The sequence below is a fragment of the Globicephala melas genome, chromosome 1 (genome assembly GCF_963455315.2).
Source record: "Globicephala melas chromosome 1, mGloMel1.2, whole genome shotgun sequence".
In the NCBI taxonomy this organism is placed as follows: Eukaryota; Metazoa; Chordata; class Mammalia; order Artiodactyla; family Delphinidae; genus Globicephala; species Globicephala melas.
Window position 1 is genome coordinate 126542209 of NC_083314.1, and position 21529 is coordinate 126563737.

General features: G+C 34.3%; 1 protein-coding gene across 2 annotated transcripts in view; it reads left to right on the top strand.

Moving 5' to 3' along the window:
- Window positions 1-15842, top strand: part of NEGR1 (neuronal growth regulator 1) — a 909340-nt gene extending 893498 nt beyond the window's left edge. For both annotated transcript variants that reach the window (XM_060304301.1, XM_030865953.3), the window contains exon 7: window positions 12927-15842. In XM_060304301.1, coding sequence (XP_060160284.1) covers window positions 12927-13051 — 125 coding nt within the window. In that variant the 3' untranslated portion in view covers window positions 13052-15842. The remainder of the gene's footprint in view (window positions 1-12926) is intronic.
- The last annotated feature ends 5687 nt before the right edge of the window (window positions 15843-21529 follow it).

A 21529-nucleotide genomic window follows, 5' to 3' on the forward strand; every position in this document is an offset into this window, starting at 1 on the left:
AGAGGCAATCCTAAGAATTCTCCTTACAAGGAGAAGGAGTTTTATTCTTTTCTTCCTGCTTTTCTTTTAATTGTATCTATATGAGAAGATGGATGTTAGCTGAATCTACTGTGATAATCATTTTACAATATATGTAAATCAAACCATCATGCTGTACACCTTAAACATATGCAGTGATGTACATCAATTATTTCTCAATAAAACTGGGGGGGGGAAGAAGATGCATGGAGCAACTATCTCTTTTGACTAATAGCTGCTCACAAGAAGAGCAAGAATGTTTTGCATGTGACAAGAAGAGTGAACCAAATATTTGTTGACCATAAGGATGCACTGCTGTAATCATTAGGGCTATCAAACAAATATTTTGATTATCCTTCTTCTGAGAGCTTGGGAAGATGGCACTTCTCCACCCACTTTGAAGTTACGTGTGGTCAAGTGATTCATTTTTGCCAATAAAATGTGTTAATTCAAGGCAAAAGAAAAAAGAAAAGAACTATTATGAGGTTCATATGCTGGATGGATGAAAAAAGTCCAAGTTGAGCACCTAATGAGAGATGCAAATAAAACATACATTGACTACAGATCTTAGAAATTATTTCAAACATTTGATATTTCAAAATAATTGTATCATAGTTAGCGTGTATATAGAAAAACTCATTCTGTATCTTATTGATTGACATGACTAAAGTGGTGTGTCACTGTTGTATAGTTTACTAGACTATAAAATTATTTTTATCACTTTCTATTTAGAAACATTTTAAGGTTGTATTTGATACATTCAATATTAATAAGCAAGTGAGAGCTATAAAAATGTGAAACAAGATGCTAAATAAATTAATGTGGGCAGTGCAGTGTTCTGGAAAGGACACCAAACTCAAAGTCTAGAGACTTGCATTAATTCTCTACGTAGGTCTTTCCTCTCTAGGCCTCAGATTCTTCTGGCTTTAAAATGGCATAACCCTAAAATGTCTTTCTCTAACTAGATTTCTGATTTGATTATAGTTTGACAAAGGCTAATAGAATCTCAAAGTTCCTTTAACCCTAGAATTCTAATATTTGATTTGGTGAAAATCATCCCTTTTCTTCTAGAGTAGAATGTTTTGTTTCTACTTGACTGTAAGTTCCTCAAAGCCCAGATTAGGTCCTGTTTATCCTTGTGTATTCAACCCTGAGCACAATGACTGTCACAAAGAAGGTGCTCAGTAGGCTTGTTGAATAAATAATGTGATTACTGTTACAAAAGTCAGTTATTCATTTTCTGACTTATCTAAGATTAATTTTCCAGTTTGAGGTTCAAGTGCATATATTTAGGTTAAGGATAACTGAAAATACTGCTAAAGTAGAGGAATCTCAACAAAGTCTTGTCTTAAGAAATGACAAGGCTTCTCCTAGTGTTTTGTGATCAAAGGGACTGTGGATATAAACTTATCAGCTGATAGACTGAATAACTTATCAATGTAGTCCCAGGAAGCCTTATTTAAGTTTCAGTCAAAAACTCTTTCAAACAGTAATGTAAGTGGCCAAATTTGCAATATCTATAAAAGTGAGGCAGAGGTGAGGTGTTCTGATGTAATAGTTGAAAAAATCCCCACCCTTCTTTTTTCAATATCTTGATTAGTGTCCAGAAAAGTTATGAGCAGCATATTGTCTATATTTTCCAGAAAGAAAATTACTAATCATACTTTAAAATAAACATGAATCCAGATTGCAGAATATGTTCATTGCTAGAATCACTATGCAAATGCAGTCATCTTTTTTCTTTTCATCCTTTGCTGGACTGTCCTTTGGACTAGAATTCTCTAGCATGTGATTTTTGTGTGCATGTCCTCAGGCTCCTTTCATAGCAGTTGTATATACCATTTTCCCATATTAGAAGTTGGATCACTTTAGGTAGAAAATGTAAGGCAAGCTGGAGGCTTGAGAAAAGAGCATTTTGATGTTGTAGGGAGAGGAGTATTTTATAGCTGAAATCATAATAAAAATATAAGGACCATAAGTGCTTTAAAATATTTAAGAAATATAATAGGAGACAGAACTTTCATTAGGCAATGTTGCTGTTGTAGCAGAAACCAAAATGATGGTAGCATAAAACAGTGGATAATATTCCTGGGATAAAATCTATAAGGAAAAAAATATCAGATTTAATTAAGATTTTAAGGCCCCTTTTTCATTATTAAGGGTATGTGCCTAATAAGATAGTTAATGCCAACCTCAAAAAAGTGATGCAACTGAATTACCGTGAGCCAAGAAAACTGGAAGCAAAGAGATAGGATAATTGTTGACTTTCAATTGACTTATTTATCCAAAATTAATTTATTGCACACCTATTATGTGCAAAGCACCATGCTCTGTGGGGGAATGTGAAATTGCACAGTATTAATAACCTGCTACTCTTCTCTTCTTCATAGAAGAGTGTTATCTTTGTCTGGGTCCTGCCAAAATGAGCAGCTCACTTATAAGTGATTACTGTGGAAAGTAATTTCAAGAAAGAGTGGTGGGAGATTGGAACAAGTTAAACAGGGAAGGAGGAAAAGCCAGTCCAAGAATGTGTTATTGAGCTGGTCCCTGCTGTGGGTCACTGGGCTCCATCCCACTGGGGATCCTCTGAGGAGCCAGGTGGAACGCATCTCAGAATCCTTTGCCCTGCACACAGCTGGTGGTCATAGCACCAGCTAAAACAAAAAGGTAATGAGACGATGTAAGGCAAGACACAAAAGGTGAGTGAAACATACTTGGCAAATTTATCTCATGAAGATAAAAAGAACAGCTATTTATGAAGCTCTTATTAGGAGCAGTCACTGTGTTAGCCTCTGGGGAAGAGAAAAAGAGAAGCAAAGAAAGATGAACAAAACATGATCCCTGCCCTTTAGGAACTCAGTCTAGGTGAGGTGGCAAGTCTGTGAGCAAGGTCAGGAGAGAGGAGTTTGAAATGCAAAGGAGTCTCAAGGGAGGAAGAATTAATGGTTAAAGGGTCAAGTAAGTTATCACAGAGGTAACCCTGGAACTAAGTTCTTAAGGAGAAGGAAAATTATTTCATACAGAGGCTGGAAAATTGGGAGGAAGTGGAAGAGGGTGATGCCAAATAGAAGAAACAAGGATTGCAGCCCAGCGGGGTAAAGGATAGAGTTTGTTCAGAGTATTGTGATCTACTTAGAGGACTGTGAGGAATTATACCAATATACGAAGACTGTACCCCAGCACACAGAACAGTACAATGGGCATAGAAGTGCTCAATAAGTATTAATAGGTAATCAAGTATTATTTGTTTAATGAGTGAATTTTCTGCTCTGTACCTTTAGAGCTGTGCTTTAAATGGAGCATATTCTTGGTATGGTTGTTACTGTTTCAAATGTATAGGACTTTGAGGCACACAAGACTTTATTCCAACAACTTGGATATTTCTTCTTGGACCAAGGTAGGGGCTTCCGTTGGTATGTCTTGTATAAATACCAATGTATTTTAAAAGCTACCATTTAATGAACACTTAAATTAGCACTGTATTCAGCACTTTACCTAGTTGGCTCATTTACCTATCACAACAACACTATGAGGAAGATACTTTTATCCCCTTTGTTCAGCTGGAGAAAACTGAGGCACAGAGGGGCTAAGCTAGTACATGGTGTGCTTGATTGTTATAAATATAGTCTCCATCCATAACTAACAAATTCAAGTAGACGTCACAGACAAGAGGGATTCTTTAACAGTTCTCTTGGAGGGTGTGTGTGTGTGTGTGTGTGTGTGTGTGTATTTAACTCTGTATGTTTATGGTATGATGTCTTCAGAGACATCAAAGAATACAAGTTTCTTCTTTTCTCTAAACTAGAACCGACCTTCCTTTGCAATGGTAGTCAATGTTTCCAAATCCTGAATTATTGATTGATGATATTACCTTTTTCTTGAGCTTTATAGTAAAACCTCATTAAACTGCAGAAGTTAAAATAATTCATTTATAATTCTCTATAATAAGTATTTTGACAGTGCCAATCACTTGATTAAATCCTGTGAGTGATACAAAAGTAGATTAAATATTACCATTGTTTTCAAGAAACTTAGACTCTATTGAAGGAGATGAACACCAGAGTGATAAAGTATAAGTAAAAGTAAATGGCTATGGGACAAAAGAGGAACTGGCAGATGAATTCCAACTAGAGTTAGGTGGTAATTCAGTAATTTAATAATACCACATAGGAGTAGAAGCATAGAGATTCAGCATACTTGAGTTCTAGTCTTATTTTTGCCTCTGACTTAAGCACATCATTCAATCTCTACCAGCCTCATCTCCTCATCTACAAAGTGAAGGTTTGCATTAAACGATCCCCAGTATCCCTTAGAGTTCTGACACGTTCTAACTTTGTGAGCAGGTTGCATTTGAGATGAGCATTGAAAGATGGGTACTATTCCAACATGTAGCGATGCAGAAGCCCATCCCAAATGAAGGCAGAGTGTGAGCAAATCTGCAAATACAGCAAAGGCCTGGGTGTGCCCTGAGAATGGAGAGCCTTCCTGCCTAGCGTGCCTGCTGTGTCAGAGAGCAGCCAGCAATAGGACTGGAAAGGTAACTTTGGGAAAGTTTAAAGAGGGTTTTGAATTCCATACAAAGGCATCTGGATTTTATTAAGGTGTTTTAAATAGCCAGAATATAATGGCAATGATTAGAGAATCATTGAGAATAACTGAGAATGAATCTGGAGCATAACAAGTGGAACAATTTAAGTAAATCAGAACTACAGAGCCAGGTAATCACTGGTCTTTATTGCATTTGAAAAGCTAAGAAAAAAATTGGAAGGTAAATGGAATATTCCAAAAACTGGAAAAAAATAATCTATATGCCATATGAAATTCTTTATCCTTAATGCTGAGAGAACAATGTTACAGAATAACAGAAAAGAAGCTGGTTTGGGGTAACTTGCCTAACGCAAAAGATAAAAAGAACAAAGTTTAGTAAACAAGAAAATTTGATCATTACAGCTTCAAGTTTAAACACTTACATAAAAACTTAAATAATTTCACATCCACACAGCCACACATATATAATCTTACAAACTCCTTCCACTTGCAAAAATGTTTACCAGTTTGCAATTTCACCCATTTTTACCACACTAGCAATGTCACAGTAATGATATAGCTAATGTCAGTGACTATCAGTGACCTTAAGAACACAGCTGAGTTTCTATTTTTATTTCTGTAAAACCTTCTTTCTTCAGCTAGATGATGCCTTAAAGGGCCAAACTAAAATCTATATAGTCAAGGCAATTTGTATTGTATGTTTGTGTATATATTTCACACAACAAAGGCAGCTTTTAAAACACATATACACACACATACACACAAAATATGTAATGACACTTATAAAGAACCCATTTGCAAACCAACCTGGAATGAAAAACTGGACTTTGCCCGAGTTCAAAGAACCATTTCGGGTTCTACAAAATTACCTCTGTTGCCAACATACTTCAAAACAGAGCTACTATAGATTCATGTACATCACTTCTGACTTGCAAAAAATAAAAATATCTAACACATTTAGAAGATGCTGATGAATAATACAGAGTGAAATTTTTTTTCAATGATTGTGAAGGACAGAAAAAAAGGCAGCAGAATTTCTTTCCATTTGGGTGATTGCTTACCTATTCTCTTTCACTCAAATTAGAGGTAATAGCCTTGGAGAGTTTCATCTGGTTATTTGCAGAAAAAAAGTATTTATCTACAAATAGGCAGATTTCTGAATATAGGTAATAACAGAGACAAACATATGTTTAAAATTCCTAATGTAGTTTATGCTGAGTAAATAGGATTATATACTGTGAACTTTGGCAAAATGGCTATTTAGCAAGTAGAAAAGGATTCAAGGATGGTGGTTTGCCAGAGAAATACCTTAGTAGTTACTAAGAACAAGCTCGCAGGGAAATTCCATGAGTCAAAAAGAGAAAGGAATGGTGTGATTTCTCTGGCCATTCTGCTCATTGTTTATAACACAAAATGGAGGTACTTTTTGTGAAAATTATTGTACACTTTTATGCTTGTGAAGGATCAGTTTGTAAAAAATGTCAGAACTTTCTAAAGATCGGCATTCAGTTTTTGACCAAATGAAAAAGTAAAAATCTAAAATGTTAGGATAAGTATCGAAATACAGATTTTCTATAAACTTAGGCCTCTAATTTTCGAAAAGCGCACAAATGTGCACTTGTTAGCCTGATTCCTTCTAAAGAAGATAAAAAAAAGACTGACTGGCAGGAATTCGAAGCCAGCTACCCAAATCTTTCCCTAAATACGAGTGGAGCTAGCTGTTGTAGAGGCTCACAAATTAAGCCTTACTCTGAAGGACTGAGAGCTGCTTGAAAAGTGGACTATATTATGTTTATTTCTCTGTATTTCAGGAAACAATGTATGGCACAATAAAGGTGTGTTGAGTAAAAACAACTAAAAATCTATACATTGGTAGCCCTACCACATGACAGCTATGCTACTCAGGCATTCCTCAATTCCAATCCCAGGGGAGGCAGAAGATCTTAGAGGGTCTATAGTATAGGAACATGCAGTAATGACACAAACAAAACCCTCCCCCCTGGAAATCACTGTTCCATAGGTGTGGGATGGTTCCTGAGAAGACATGGTTTGTGCTGTGTCTTTAATGCAGAACATCCCATCTTAGGGCGTGGACCATTTTATTGCATAAGAAATAGTGCAGAAAGGAACAATAAGATGATGTCGCCTGTGCTAAGGCTTGCATGATTCATCCAGACACCATAATCAAAAGTTGTACATGCAGTTGTAAAGCATATCCCATTCTGGTGCTCCTCTCTTCCCCTAATCTCCACCCAGTATTTAGGCAGAATTAAATGATGCAAAAAATCTGGGTGTGATCTTAGCCTCTGATGTGTTATCCCTGACACCAGCTGATGGTGTTAAGGGGTGGTGGACATTGCTAAAGAGAGGATTAAACTATCTTTCAAGCAAACTCCTCCCACAGTATGTAATGAAACAGAGTTGCACTGTGTTTTGGGTTGAATCCATGGTGCATAATTTCTCAGTAGACTAATATACACTCTATTTTGAATCCACGTTAATCACTTTCTTTTATTTGAAATCTAATTTAGGTGTAAATAGTTCACTTCCCATTAAGGTATAAGCTTCCTTAGTAAAATGTAAGTTGAGGACAGGTTTTTCTTATGGAAGCAAAGTTAATGTGGCTAAATAACTCTACCTAAGATTGCAACAAGAATCTTAAAAATATGACTCAAAGCTAGTTTAGTTAAAGCTTCAGTAATTTAAGGAAATTGCCTAGGCAAGTAATTGGTATTATACCAAACTAAATATTTCACAGTTACATTTGCTTTTGCCTAAAAATAAAAACTGGAGCAATACAAGGGAAAACTGCCAAGACTGAAAATAATATGCAGCAGCTGTAAGTAATTGGAAGTGATAATCATAATTAGACAAGATGTAAGATATGTATTAAAGCGCAGATTGGATCTTCCTGTTGGCAACGGGGAGAAATCCCAAAGGCCTGGACCCCACACATAGCCCACACACTTCTGCTTCATGCCTGAGAGCCCCTCTGAAACCAAACTTGGCATTAGATCAGCCCTGAAACCACACCCAAGGTCATGCACCATACTGTTCCTCTTGGGAAGAGACAGAGGAAAAGAAGAAATGGAAGAGGTCATACTCCCTGCTTTCAAGGAGCCTGCAAACCAGAAGAAACTGGCCAGTTATCTAGCAGTAATTGGCATTAAATTAAAGTCCTCTGAAAGAAGCCAAGGTAATGAAGAGAATAAATATTTTTGTAAGATAAAATGGAGGACAGCTTTGTAAGACCAAAGATACATTGATTTATCCAAGTATAGATCAAGAATGACGTAAAATAGGCTTGTTCCAGGGAAAACATCTCAAGCTAAAGAGAAAGCTCTATGGGGACAGGAGGCATTTCTATTTGGCTCAGTGACTCAGAGAATGCCTCCCACATAGCACACACTAAATTTGCTAAATGAATGAGCAAATGAATAGCGTTTAGATAATACTTGAGGGAGTGTTTATCTTGTGTTAAATATTGTACTGGGTACTTTAAATGTATCAGCACATTTAATCTTCATGATCACTTTTGAGATACTACCAATCCTCATTTGCACATGAGGATGCTGAACTAAGCACAGCTAAGAAACGTGCCTAGGTTAGTCTATTTAGAAAGAGGTGGAGCTGGACTTTGAACCAAATCTGGATCTACCGTCCATGTATTATGCACATCATATTTTAAAACTAGAGTGCCTTTAGCTTTACTAGGAAAGTGGGAAGAATAACAACCAAACTTTTCTGTTCTTTGTTTTAAATTCTGATCTGTAAACCACACCAAAGTAGCCTCCCTGACATACCCCATTTCATTCATTCTTTCTCTTTCTTTTTCTTAAATAAAATGGCAAACTTGAAAGCATCTAACACATTGCTCAAGGGCTGGGTATTCTCATTCTCTCTCTTAGTTTTAAATCTTCACCCTTTTGTTTTATTCCTCCTTTCCCTTCCCTTTTCTTTCTCCTTTCTTTCTCAATTTAAATGTCTTCTCCTTTCTTCATTCTTCTCCTCGGAAACCAAAGACAATTAAATAGGTAGTAAGAAAGAAACAGAAGTTTCCTCCTTCCACACTTTGCCTTAAGAGTAAGAAATCATAGGAACAACTATTGAAATAGGGTATTTTATCAAAGTGGTCATGGATTACACAAATCATATTTAGGAATATTTTCCCACATTCAATTCAAAATACATCTGTTAAACACATTTGATATAAGATACAAATGCACATATGACAAGGAGGAATGTTCCATAATTTCAACATGCTTATAGTCCAGTGGAAGAGAAAGATATAAATATCTTTCTACATATATATTATACATATATATAATTTATTATAAGTAAAAAAGGATATATTTATGAAATCGGGTATAAGCAGGAGACTAACAATTCTTATTAGAGAGATTGGGGGGGCCTTATGGAGGAGGTAGTATTTTAGATCTTTAAGGAGGAATAGGACTTTGATAGGTGGAGAAGGAGAATAGGAAGTAACACCTTTTAGGCTTAAGGATATAGTATGAGCAAATGACAGGGAATAATGAAAACACTCTATGTGTTTAGAAAATGGCTCATGTGACTGGAGCTAACAGTGTGTATGAGTCTGGATAAGTTGACTAGAACCAGATAATAGATGTCCCTGAATACTGAGCTACACAACTTTGGCTTCCCTCCACAGGCAATGGAAACCCCTGAAGGTTGGGGCTAACGTAGGCTTCTACTCTTGCCTACACTAGTACAATCTACTGTCCACAGAGTAGTCAAGAGTATATTTTAAAATTTCAGCTAGCCTCCTCTGCATGAAACTGTCTTGTGGCTTCTCATATCTCTCAGAAGGAAACCAAACCCTCACTATAGCCCAACTACACCTGTGATCACATGCCCTTTCCCTTCTACTACTACTTAGAATGAGTAGCAGTATGATATTCACAGGCAACTAAAAACATGGCAGGGAACATACAACAGATCTGACCATCCCAGAGACATAGCTGGATGTCTTCAAATTCAGGACCATATATGGGGGCCCAGGTTACTCTACACTCGCTGTCTTTTGCTGCAAGAGGATGATGCTACAAAGTTTGATACATGCTCTTCCCCTATAATCTGCCTCATGATCTTTCTTCCTGGTCCTGCTGAAATGCTGAAGGAAGGTATTCTGAATCTGTACAGGTCTTAGAAGGTAAGAATGAGTCTAAAAGTAGAAAGAGAAGAAAGAATAAAATATGGTCATGAAAGTATTCTTCTGAAAAAAGAAGTCAAGATATTGTGTCCCCTTATGTGTTTATGGTGATAATATTGGAAATGGATGTGAACTTTATCATCATTCAACAAATACTTAATTGAACACTTACTAAGTACTAGACTCTGTGTTCTGTACCAGTGATAAAATATACATATAATAAATCTTGTCTTGAAGACATTCTTGGTCTAATGCGGAAAGATAGATATGTAAATATGATATTAAATATAATGCCAAGTTAATTTCTCATATGGTTTTATAAAGACATTTCACTTTTTAAAGATGATATTTGAATTGATTCTTAAAGCTAATTTCTAATAGCTAACAGTTATTTTCTTTAATTTCTTAACATTTTCTATAATTTCTTAAATAGCTGATTGGGATTTAACATGCCAAGCAAATCTAAGTGGCCCAAATAGCACTAAGACCCCTAACTTTAGTACCATTAGCCTTGTACTCTAAATCACTCAGTTTACAAGTCCCCCCAAAACACATAATAAATATCAGTCAATGAGATAAACATTACATAATAATAAGATACCTAAGTCAATGGGCTACTTTACTATGTTGTAGTTTTTTTAAGTGAGATATATATATGTACTAATATGTGTATATCACCGCATTTTATAAAAAATAATTGTTACTGTGTCTGCTGCCTGGACTACATACCTGCCATGAGTCTTTGGGGAGCCCTCCCATGTTCATTCATTATCCTTATAGTGATTATATAAATCCTAATGTTCAATATTTGCCTTTTTATTTATATCTCCAACTAGAATGAAACTTTCCTGAGAGGAGATTGAGTTTTATTTATCTTTGCTTGTGTTCAATTCCCAGGACCAAAAAACGATGCTCGATGTATACTTAAAGATGATACATGATATAAGACTTGGCATTAGATATCTGACCTCACATTCCCTTAACTAACTTTGCTGTTTATTTTGGGGCCTACTAATTGTCAATAGCTACTTTACAGTACATTTTTGATAATATTCAATAATTGCAAGTAACAGTGCTGCAAAAGGCTCCTACTTTATTTTAGGACTAATGGAAGTATTGCATTCACAAAAAACTAAAAAATACATCCATTTGAGACATCCATGGAAAAATATATATACTGTTAATTACAAAGTAATATTTAATTTTTAAATATGATATAGATTTGTCATGTCTAAAACAATAGGAGGCTGAGTAGAAGACAAAGGCACATTGGAGAAAAAGATGGCATTTAAGGTATATGATAAAAAGGAATATATATGGAGATATATGAAATTGAGTAACAAAAGGATCATACCCACCTTATTATATATTGTATTTCCAGTACTTAGTACAGTCCCTGGTACCTAGTTTAATAAATATTTGCTGAATGAATGAAAGAAAGCATATGGTAGATTCTCTAGCTTATAGACAATGGCTTGCTTCAGAAGAGATTCTGTTTTGTAGGAGAGACATACTCCTTTTAACTCTGACCTATTTATTTATTTAATTGAATTGTTCATTGAACAGATATTTCTTGAATATCCACTGTGTACCAGAACTTGCCAGACATTGTGTCTGGAAACACTAAGATAAATAAAACATGACCTAGGAGAGTTTACAGTCTGGTGAGAGAAATAGATATGTACAAAAATATTTGCAATGCAGTATGATAGTTGTATAAAAAGGAATACATATTGTGACCTAATGACACAATAGGGTAATCTGCTCAGCTTGTTGGAGAAATAGAAGGAATTCAGGAAAGATTGCCCCAAAAATGCATTTTAAAGGATGAGTAAGGAGTTTTGAGAGTCTTTTATACTCTACCCACTTAATGTACTATTTAAATTGTCATGATATAAAAATGTTATCTTTGCTTTGTGTGCTTGGCTTTTAAGATCTATTTCTTATTTATGAAATCATTTTATGTGCTTTGCTTATTATTAGTCCTGTATTATTATACCAGTTTTATTGCACTCAAGATTCTTAAAAATACAGCAAAAACAACTCTGAAATAGCTGTCACTGAGAAGGTAACAGACCAACTAAATATTTGTTTATATTAAAAAAAAATAAAACATCGTTCTAGGTCTTGAACAAGAGAAAATAATTTAAGGAGTTTTGTGGTTTTAAATTAGGCTTCTTACATATCAAAACTTGAAAAGCTATCTGTTCAACAATAGACTTATTTTCTTCATCATCTTCTCCTTGTTTAAAACTCATTTGTGATGCAAATAAAAACATCAAATAGTTGATTTTGCTCCATGTTTACTAAAGAGTAGTAGTCTCAGCCCTTGAATCTCACACAGAATCAACAATTGTACTGTCAAGAAAACTCCCCACTGGCAGAGGCCAATGCATCTTTCATCTCCTTTAAAAGGGTGTCTTACCCAAAATAGACCCGAATAGCAGAACCCACCTGCTCAAAGACATTTACCAGCAAACACACCCATAAACCCAAACTGAGCTGACTGGTGAAAAACTGTCTCTGCCAAAGCAAACCTGTAAAATATGAAGAGTAACCCCATTACTCAAATGAACAGATACTAATGTAAGGAATCAAGGATCATGGAAAATCCGGTAAATATGACAACACCAAAGGAAGCTAATAAAGCTCCAATAACTTACCCTAGATAAATGGAAATCTATGAACTGTCAAAGAATTCAGAATAATCCTCTTAATTATAAGAAAACAGACAGACAACAAAACAAAATTAGGAAAACAATACAGGAACAAAATGAGAAGTTTGACAAGGAAATAGCAGCCATCAAAACAAACAAACAAAAACAGGTATCTTAGAGTTGACATCTGCATGAATATAATAGGAATAATAATGTTAGCTGATATTTGTTGAATACTTAGTGTGTGTCCAGCCCAGTGCAATGTGCTACATGTGCTTCATCTCCAATTCTCACTGCAGCCCTGCCAGGTGGATTATATTATTTCTATTTTGCCCTTGAGAAAAGTGAAGCTCAGAGAGGTTAGTCAAATAGGCCACACATTGTCATACAGCAGAACCTGATGTGAACCTAAGTCTGTCTGACTCCAATGCTAGTGTTCTCCCCAGTACACCCGGCTGCCTTTTGATTATTGTTAAGATCTTGAAAGACACAAATTAGATTTTGATTTATTCTTTTCCATTTCTTTCCAGCTCCAAGTACAGCCCAGTATGGAATTACCGGGAGCGCTGACGTTCTTTTCTCCTGCTGGTACCTTGTGTTGACACTGTCCTCTTTCACCAGCATATTCTACCTGAAGAATGCCATTCTACAATAAATTTAAAGACCCATAAAAGGCTTTTAAGGATTCTCTGAAAGTGCTGATGGCTGGATCCAATCTGGTACAGTTTGTTAAAAGCAGCGTGGGATATAATCAGCAGTGCTTACATGGGGATGATCGCCTTCTGTAGAATTGCTCATTATGTAAATACTTTAATTCTACTCTTTTTTTGATTAGCTACATTACCTTGTGAAGCAGTACACATTGTCCTTTTTTTAAGATGTGAAAGCTCTGAAATTACTTTTAGAGGATATTAATTGTGATTTCATGTTTGTAATCTACAACTTTTCAAAAGCATTCAGTCATGGTCTGCTAGGTTGCAGGCTGTAGTTTACAAAAAACGAATATTGCAGTGAATATGTGATTCTTTAAGGCTGCAATACAAGCATTCATTTCCCTGTTTCAGTAAGAGTCAATCCACATTTACAAAGATGCATTTTTTTCTTTTTTGATAAAAAAGCAAATAGTACTGCCTTCAGATCATTTCTTCAAAATATAACATATCTAGATTTTTCTGCTCGCATGATATTCAGGTTTCAGGAATGAGCCTTGTAATATAACTGGCTGTGCAGCTCTGCTTCTCTTTCCTGTAAGTTCAGCATGGGTGTGCCTTCATGAAATAATAATTTTCTCTTCATCTCCAACTAATAAAAGTGTTTTTGCCAAATTCTACAATTTGAAAGCAAAAGTAAACCGCAATGATAAAGTTAAACTATATCTTATCTCTAAAGAACAAAGGAGTTATCAAGCTGTAAAAATCTCTTCCCACATTTTGAGAATTTTGCCCCACGATGACTCAGTTTTGTGATGAAAAACAATTTAACTAACATAGTACAGGTAAATCTACCATATGATTTCTTTAGTTGTAGCTAAATATTAGATCCACTATGAGAAATAATTCCCTTTAAAATGATAGTACAGTCTATCCAAAGGATTGCCTAGCAATACAGCAACTTTTCCTTTCACTGTTCCAGGCCAAAATTTTTAAGATTGTTTGTCAGAAAGGACACGAAGTCCAATTACCTAATATTACATGAGTTGGTAAGCACTCAAAATTTTTGGTTCTGTGGCAGGTAAGTTGGTATGCTAGATATAGTGTTCCTGTGGATAGGTGTATTTTGCCTATTTTCCCTCTGAAAACATCACTCAGTTGATAGTTTGGTATGCATATTGTATTTAGAAAACTCCAAAATATATTATAACAAATATTTCATGCTGGTATGCAGCAGATCAATCTCTGAAATAACAAATTCTGCAGTTAAATCTTTCTCTATAGCCGGTAGCTCAAACAAACAAGGCCAAAAAGAAAAAAAAAAAAAATTACCATGCTTTATTTCTTCTTATATGATATATGTAAGATGTGTTCAAATGGAGACCAGCCACCAGTGATGAAGGATATCTTAAAATCTACTAATTATTAATTTATCATGGATATTAAATTATTTCTATTATAAAGAATAAAAACTACATTTTTGAAAGAAAATGCTGTTACTCTAAGAAGCATTATATTACAAGAATAGTTTGTTGGTGTTACTCTTTACTAAAGAAAGACCATAGCCTTGGAAGCCATTTTACAGGTTTAATAAAGTTACCAATTTCACTATACCTAGAGAGATTTCTGCAAATAGTTCCCTTTTGCAAGTCATAATAACTACAAAACACCTACTAATATAGTTAGAAACAAGATATTTCACAGAGATTGTATACATTTAAGATATCTAATATTTTGCCCTGAAAGAAATGAATATAAGTAAAATGTAAGTAAAATTTAGTCTCAAAGTACACCATAAATCTGTTTTAATTAGAAATGTGAATCCTAGATGAGGAGGCATAAATGTACAATATTTCCATAAAATGGCAATAATATGGCATAATGCTATTAAATTTACCCACTGTAATAATTTATTACATTATTTTGACTGATATAGGGTTTTTCTTAAACACATATGGCATTTTAACTTTGATTATTATTGATTTGCTTTCTAAAAATATTCTTTGTGGAATTGGTGAGTAAACTACAAAATATTTTTTGTGTGTATTGCAGCTTTAAAGTGGCACACTCCATGATAATCTACTTACTAGAAATAGTGGTGCTACCACAAAAGTGTTAACCATCAGTACCATTGTTTGGGAGAAAGAAACAGATCAAGAATGCATATTATACAGTGATCGCTTTCTTAGAGTTAAAAATACCTCCTCTTTGTAAGGTTTATAGGGTAAATGTGAGGTAAATTGAGGTATAAACTATGGATGAACCAAATAATTAGTTCAAAGTGTTGTCATGATTCCGAATTTGTGGAGTCTGGTGTTTTTCCCATAGGATGTGACAGAAGTACAGTCATAGCTCAGTAGCTATATGTATTTGCCTTTATGTTAGAAGAGAATTTCTTGAGTGACTTTTTAAATAGAGGAGGTATTCACTATGTTTTTCTGTATCAAGCAGCATTCCTAGTTGTTAGGCCCCTGGACAGAGTGAAATCATGAGTATTTATGAGTTCAATATTGTTCAAATAAGGCTACAGTATTTGCTTTCTTGTGTGAATGTATTGCATATAATGTTCAAGTAGATGATTTTACATTTATGGACATATGAAACGTCTGATTACTCCATTTTATCAGTCCTGATTGTACAAGATTGTTCCAATTTCAAAATAGCAGTTTTATGAAACTGATTTATCTTTTGATCTATAACAATTTTTCTAGCTATCCATTTCAGCATTATATTTCCATGGGTTTCATTTGTGGGACTCTTTTTGTTGCCCCTGAATTTTTTTCAAAGAAAAATAAAGAGCCGTTGAGAAAGGAGAGTAGAAAGAAAAGAAAAAGACTGAAAAGGGAAAGAGGTAAAGGGAGAAGCAAAAAAAAAGAAAGAAAGAAGAAAGGAAGGGAGGGAGGGAGGAACCAGAATATTAGGGTAGCTAACTTAATACATTTACATTCTTTTAACTGCAACTGGTGTAATTATGTTTTACAACGATCCCATTTGAAACATAAGTCCTGTTACACCATTAAGTTCCTATTATGCAGCAATTATATAACAAAAAGTACTGCCCAAATTACAGTATTGTGTTATGGGGTGACACTAAAAGATTTGAGAGAGAGAATGTCAAACTTAAAGCCACTTTTGGGGAGTTTAGACTTAACTGAAAGATTAATGCTTCATCATAACTTTTAAGCTATATCTAGAAAGTAGACTGGAGAACTGAGAAAATTACCAGATAATTCAGGACTATATATATATATATATATATATATATATATATATATATATATATAAAAAAATACCCCAGTGTGTGAACTCAGAAAACTCTGAGAAATTTATCAAAGCCAATTATCTATATTGATCAAATTTACTGAATAATTGTTAATTTATCCATTGTGCTTAGCTTTGTGACACAGCCAAAAGTTATCTATTTAATCTTTTCAATAAAAATTGTTTTTTGAAACTCAGAAATGATTTAAAAAGAGGTCAGGTTTTTAACTATTTATTGAAGTATGTGGATGTACAGTATTTCAATAGATATGAATATGAATAAATGGTATGCCTTAAGATCCTTTGAATATGTATTTACTTTAAAGACTGGAACAAGCTCTTCCTGTCTTTTAGTAAAACATCCGTATTTCACAATCTGATGTAAAAATATGTTGTACTGTTTCCAATAGGTGAATATAAAGTCAGTTTATCAATTAAAATATGTATTTGACTCATTTGAAAACTCTATTAGTTTAAGGGAAAAAGGAAGAAATAGTAAACATATTTCTGCTATTCCTTTCTTCATTTTCTGCTGCATCCACTGTACCACATTCACATCTTTCAGATACTCCAATGCAATACCAGGTGAAAATGTTAGATGCTACAGTTTTAAAAGGATCCATTTTGTAGCCTTTCTCTCTATTGCTGATTCCCAAAGTTCAGTCTAACAAGCTGAACTACACCTAGCCTAAAGAAGAAATTTTCTGGAAAGATTTTATGATCAATTATTTAGAACTTTTACCTGCTGAAATGCATCAAAGTTAGTAACAGAGACTGATGATGAAATCCTGTTGGTTTTTCAGGCTAAACATCCAGGCAGATAGTACAATTTCATAAGACAGCTGGGTATAAGACAGGGAGTATATACTCCACTTCAAGGCATTCAGATACAATTTCAGTAAAAAAAACACCTTGCTTTCCAAACAAAATGTGATTTGGCTGAAAGCTCCTTTTTTGTGATGGTTATAATATGCCAATGAGAGCCACCCCAAATGAATGATTTAAGCCATCTTTTCCAAATCTGTCCATTTATGCTCATCAACCAAATAAAAAGGAACAATATGGTAGATAAACAAAACAATAGACTATCTGTACTTGGTGTAACAGGCTATTTTGAAATATGGGTGTCATTGATATTCTGGGAAAACCATATCTACCGAATCCCTTCTCCCTCAAAAAATGAAAACACACACTAATAAACATCTGATTTTCCCACTGGCTCATTATTTCTCCCTTTGTAAATTCTATTCTGCAAATAATCACATGGAAACAGAAGCATCAAGTCTCAGACCCTGAAAGCTAACATATGAAGCAGAGCTATTTTCTCACTGAACATAATAGGTCAAAATAGAGATACTTCAAAATGACATTTAGGTATTTGGAAAATAATTACTTGCTTTTGCCTGGCAGGCAGAAATTTAAGAATTTTAAGAGAAAATTTTCCAAGAATAATTCATTCAAGATAATGTAATTTGTTCCAAACACCAGAGTGTCAATGTACTCCCCCGAACTTTTGAAGAAGCATATACCTTCACATTCATATAAGCTTTTGTCTAATAATCCCAAACTTACTGAAAATATTTAGGAATTGACATGTTTAGTAGAAAAAGAAAAAAAATTGGCAAATGAATCAAATAAATACTTTCCAATCTTCCTGGAGAGGAAGAAAGAAGGAATAGTTTTCAGTCATCTCCCTAAAAGCTCCTCCCACAGTCCTCTTAAGAATACCATGACTCCCCCAAGGTCTTCAATCTAAGAAACATGCTCCACCTCAGAGACAGATGTGGCAGTTAGAATTACTCCTGAAGGGTCACAGCTATCTCTACCTTGAATTTTACGATGGCAAAGTACTTCAGCAGACATTACTACTATGACTTTAAATGTACTTTAAAACGTTATTATTGTCTCATTGATGATGAACATGATATTCAGAAATTTTAAGTCACTTGCTAAAGATTATACTTCCACTAAGTGGCAGATTTGAGCCAAATGTGCAATGCAAAAATACTCCCAATTTGTTTCAGTTTCCATGAGCCTTCTTAGAAATAGAAAAAGGATGTGATCACATTACTAGCTTCACAAACAACTATATGTACATTTATATTTATATATAAGTAACTGTTTATATGTAGATAAATTTTTTTCCTTTAATGCCATCCTTTTATTTTCCAATGCCTCCAGAGGGTATGTGGTTTAAAGACAAATCACATTATACATCTCATCTAAAACTTTTGGGGTGCAACTGCCTTTGGACACACAGCCCGTGATAATATTAGGCCCATCACACTAAATGGAGGATCTTGTCATAATCATATGTATTTTTTAATATAGCATTTTGCAAAAACCTGCCAAGTTTTGAATAATCCACTAAGACTATTTCCTAGGCATCTGCAATCAACAGAATTCTTAGGGAAATGGAGAGCAGAATATATACACATTTTTTTAAATTCACAATAGAATACTGATTTTAATCTTGAGCAATGTTGTTTGAGCCAATTTATATCAAAATACTAATTATATGCACATCTGTTTGTGCTGGGGCAGTAGAACAAGAGAAAGATTCTAATTTTAGAAATTAAACTATATACAACCTAAGGAATACATTTGTATTTTGTTGTCAAAATAGAAATATAACGCGAATCCTGTGAATATCACTCTAGTTTGAAAAAAATGAAAAGCATAACTTTCACACACATGTAAAATGAACATATTAATTCATTAATGAAGGACTAAGATGTTACAACCAGATAAAAGGATAATCCAAAGAACAGGCACATTTATAGATCAAGAATATTGAAATTAATATGCTAATAGAGGTAAAACTGGCTTCTTCCAGAATAAAGAATTCAATTGAAACTTTGACCAACAGAATTTATTTATGTGTTGACTGACAAGAAATACTTTGCCTTGCTATCATTTATCTACAACTTTTAAAATAGTTCAAATGCAATGAAAGGTGGAGTCCCCACAGAATCAGAACCAGGTAACCTGGATGGGTGTGTGCTAACTAATGCATGGGTTTTTCATTGCAATCCAAATTTTCCCCTAAAATGATGAGATGCAAAAATCTTAAAAGCAGTTGAATTTAATGAATTGCCAATATTTTAAGGTTCGATAATATCTCTTGCAATGACTCAGAAAAAAAAAACAAGTTATCTATATATCTAATATTCTACATTCTCCATATTCTAATTACTCATTTTCTTCCTTAATCCACAAACCATTACCCAATAGTTTGGAACATACAGAAGGAGAAATAAACAAAACATAACAAGGATGGCCTTGCTTCAAGAATCTACCTTGTTGAAAAATGAATATATTTTGGACACTTGTTAAAAGAAAAAGTTTTTTTGTCATTTGGAGGGAGGGGCAATAATTCAGGGGATAACAGGAATTTTATATGAACAGCAATAAGGAAAATGAAGTAGCAGTTGAGATGGCAATATCTCTTCAACCAAAATCAACGGTAATGGTGAAAACATTGTAAGACTACTGCTGAGCTGAATGGTCTGCTTCCACTTAATTCTAATGAGCCCAGTCCTTGCAAATTTTGGTTTGGTAAAACTACAGGAGGTAGCATGGTCCATTAGGCTTTCAAAGCTTCAAAATGTTAAAAGGGGTGGTTTTCCTCCTTCATTTCAAGTGAATTGCTAAAATCATTGGGATGTTCCTCAGTGGAACTTTGAATTTGCTAGTTTCTTCATTAATTTTGACCTTTTTGCAATCAAAAAAGTTAACTTTACACTAAATGCAGCAGACTTCTACCTCCTGCAGGTTTGAATTGTGCTTAAACAAATACTCCAAGCACATGCAATTTCCTGAGAAAATTTGGGGACCTTATTTTAGAAAAAGAACTTATACAATATTCTTTGGAGACTATAATATGCTAATAAAAAAGAACAAAGTTTTCTTGGTTGTTCTAAAGCACCTAATAGAATCCACAGAACTCTTACATAGTTTTCTAAGTAGTTTCATAAATGTGGGTTGTAGTTGCCCTGAAACTTGATATCTCCCTACAGCACATTTGACAAGTGACCTGGCAAAAATGTGGTCAACAGCTCATTTATGACATACACCTTAAGAAATTGTTGCCAGAGATTTGAAACTGCTTCAAGCTGATGTCTTTCAAAACAAAGCACATACTCACACGTACAAACAAAAAATCACATTGCTATCAGTGATCTGGAAAATAAGCTTCCAAGCCAGCCATGTGGTGTTCTGGATAATTCAAAAAAACAAGAAGAAATGACAACAGTGCAGCCAGCAGTTTCTGTTTGTTTCATTTGCTAAGATTTTCACATAAGTAACATCTTGTGATTTAATTATTCAGAAGATGGCACCTGCTTTAAATGCTGACATGGAGAAAAACAGATTTTTTTGGAATAAAATTTATTTCTGGAAATACATTTTTCCTGTTGATAGATATGTAACTAGTTTATGCTTTTGAAAGTCTTACTGTCTAATAATTTTAAATGTTGACAAGGAGAAAGATTGTTTTTTTCTTTAATTTGGAATTTTTTTTTTTTTTGCTGGAAATGTATATTTCCAATTTATAGATAGACAACTAGCATGTGTGTCCAGAAATTTCTATTCTCTCATAATTCAGTTGTAACAATACATTAACAAAATTTTCATAGTTTAATATGTGAGGAATGAATGTCTTTTACAAAGTAACACAAGAAATTATACAATGAGCTTCATTTTTATGTTTGGGTACATCCTCAGGCTAGTATCATTTCAAGAAGAATCTGTCATCTGTTGATTTTGGATATGTTAAAAATAAACTTAGTTTAGAATAAAAAGACATTTACCTTAATTTTTGTCAGATAACTCAAAATGTTCACATGACATCCATCCTTTCATGCACTTATCCTACAGGAAAGTGTGATTGGTAACCTTCAAAGAGAATATTAAAAGGAATTATCTGATAGAGTTAATCTGGATGTTTAGAAGACAGTCACCAAACTGGAGCAAAAGTTCTCTGTTTCTCTAATCCTTTCTCTAGGAAGCCAACCTCACCTTGAATCTGAAAAGAGAAAGAAGGAGAAGGGAAAAAAGAGGGAAAAGAGCAGGAGGAGAGGGAGGGAGGGAGGGAGGAGAAAAGGAGGAGGGAGGAAGAGAGAGACAGAGAGACAGAGAAATTAGCAGTGTATTTTCTGTTCGGAAAAATAATAGGAAAATATTGCCAAAGAAAGACTTCCTGTGTGTGTGTGTTGGTGTGT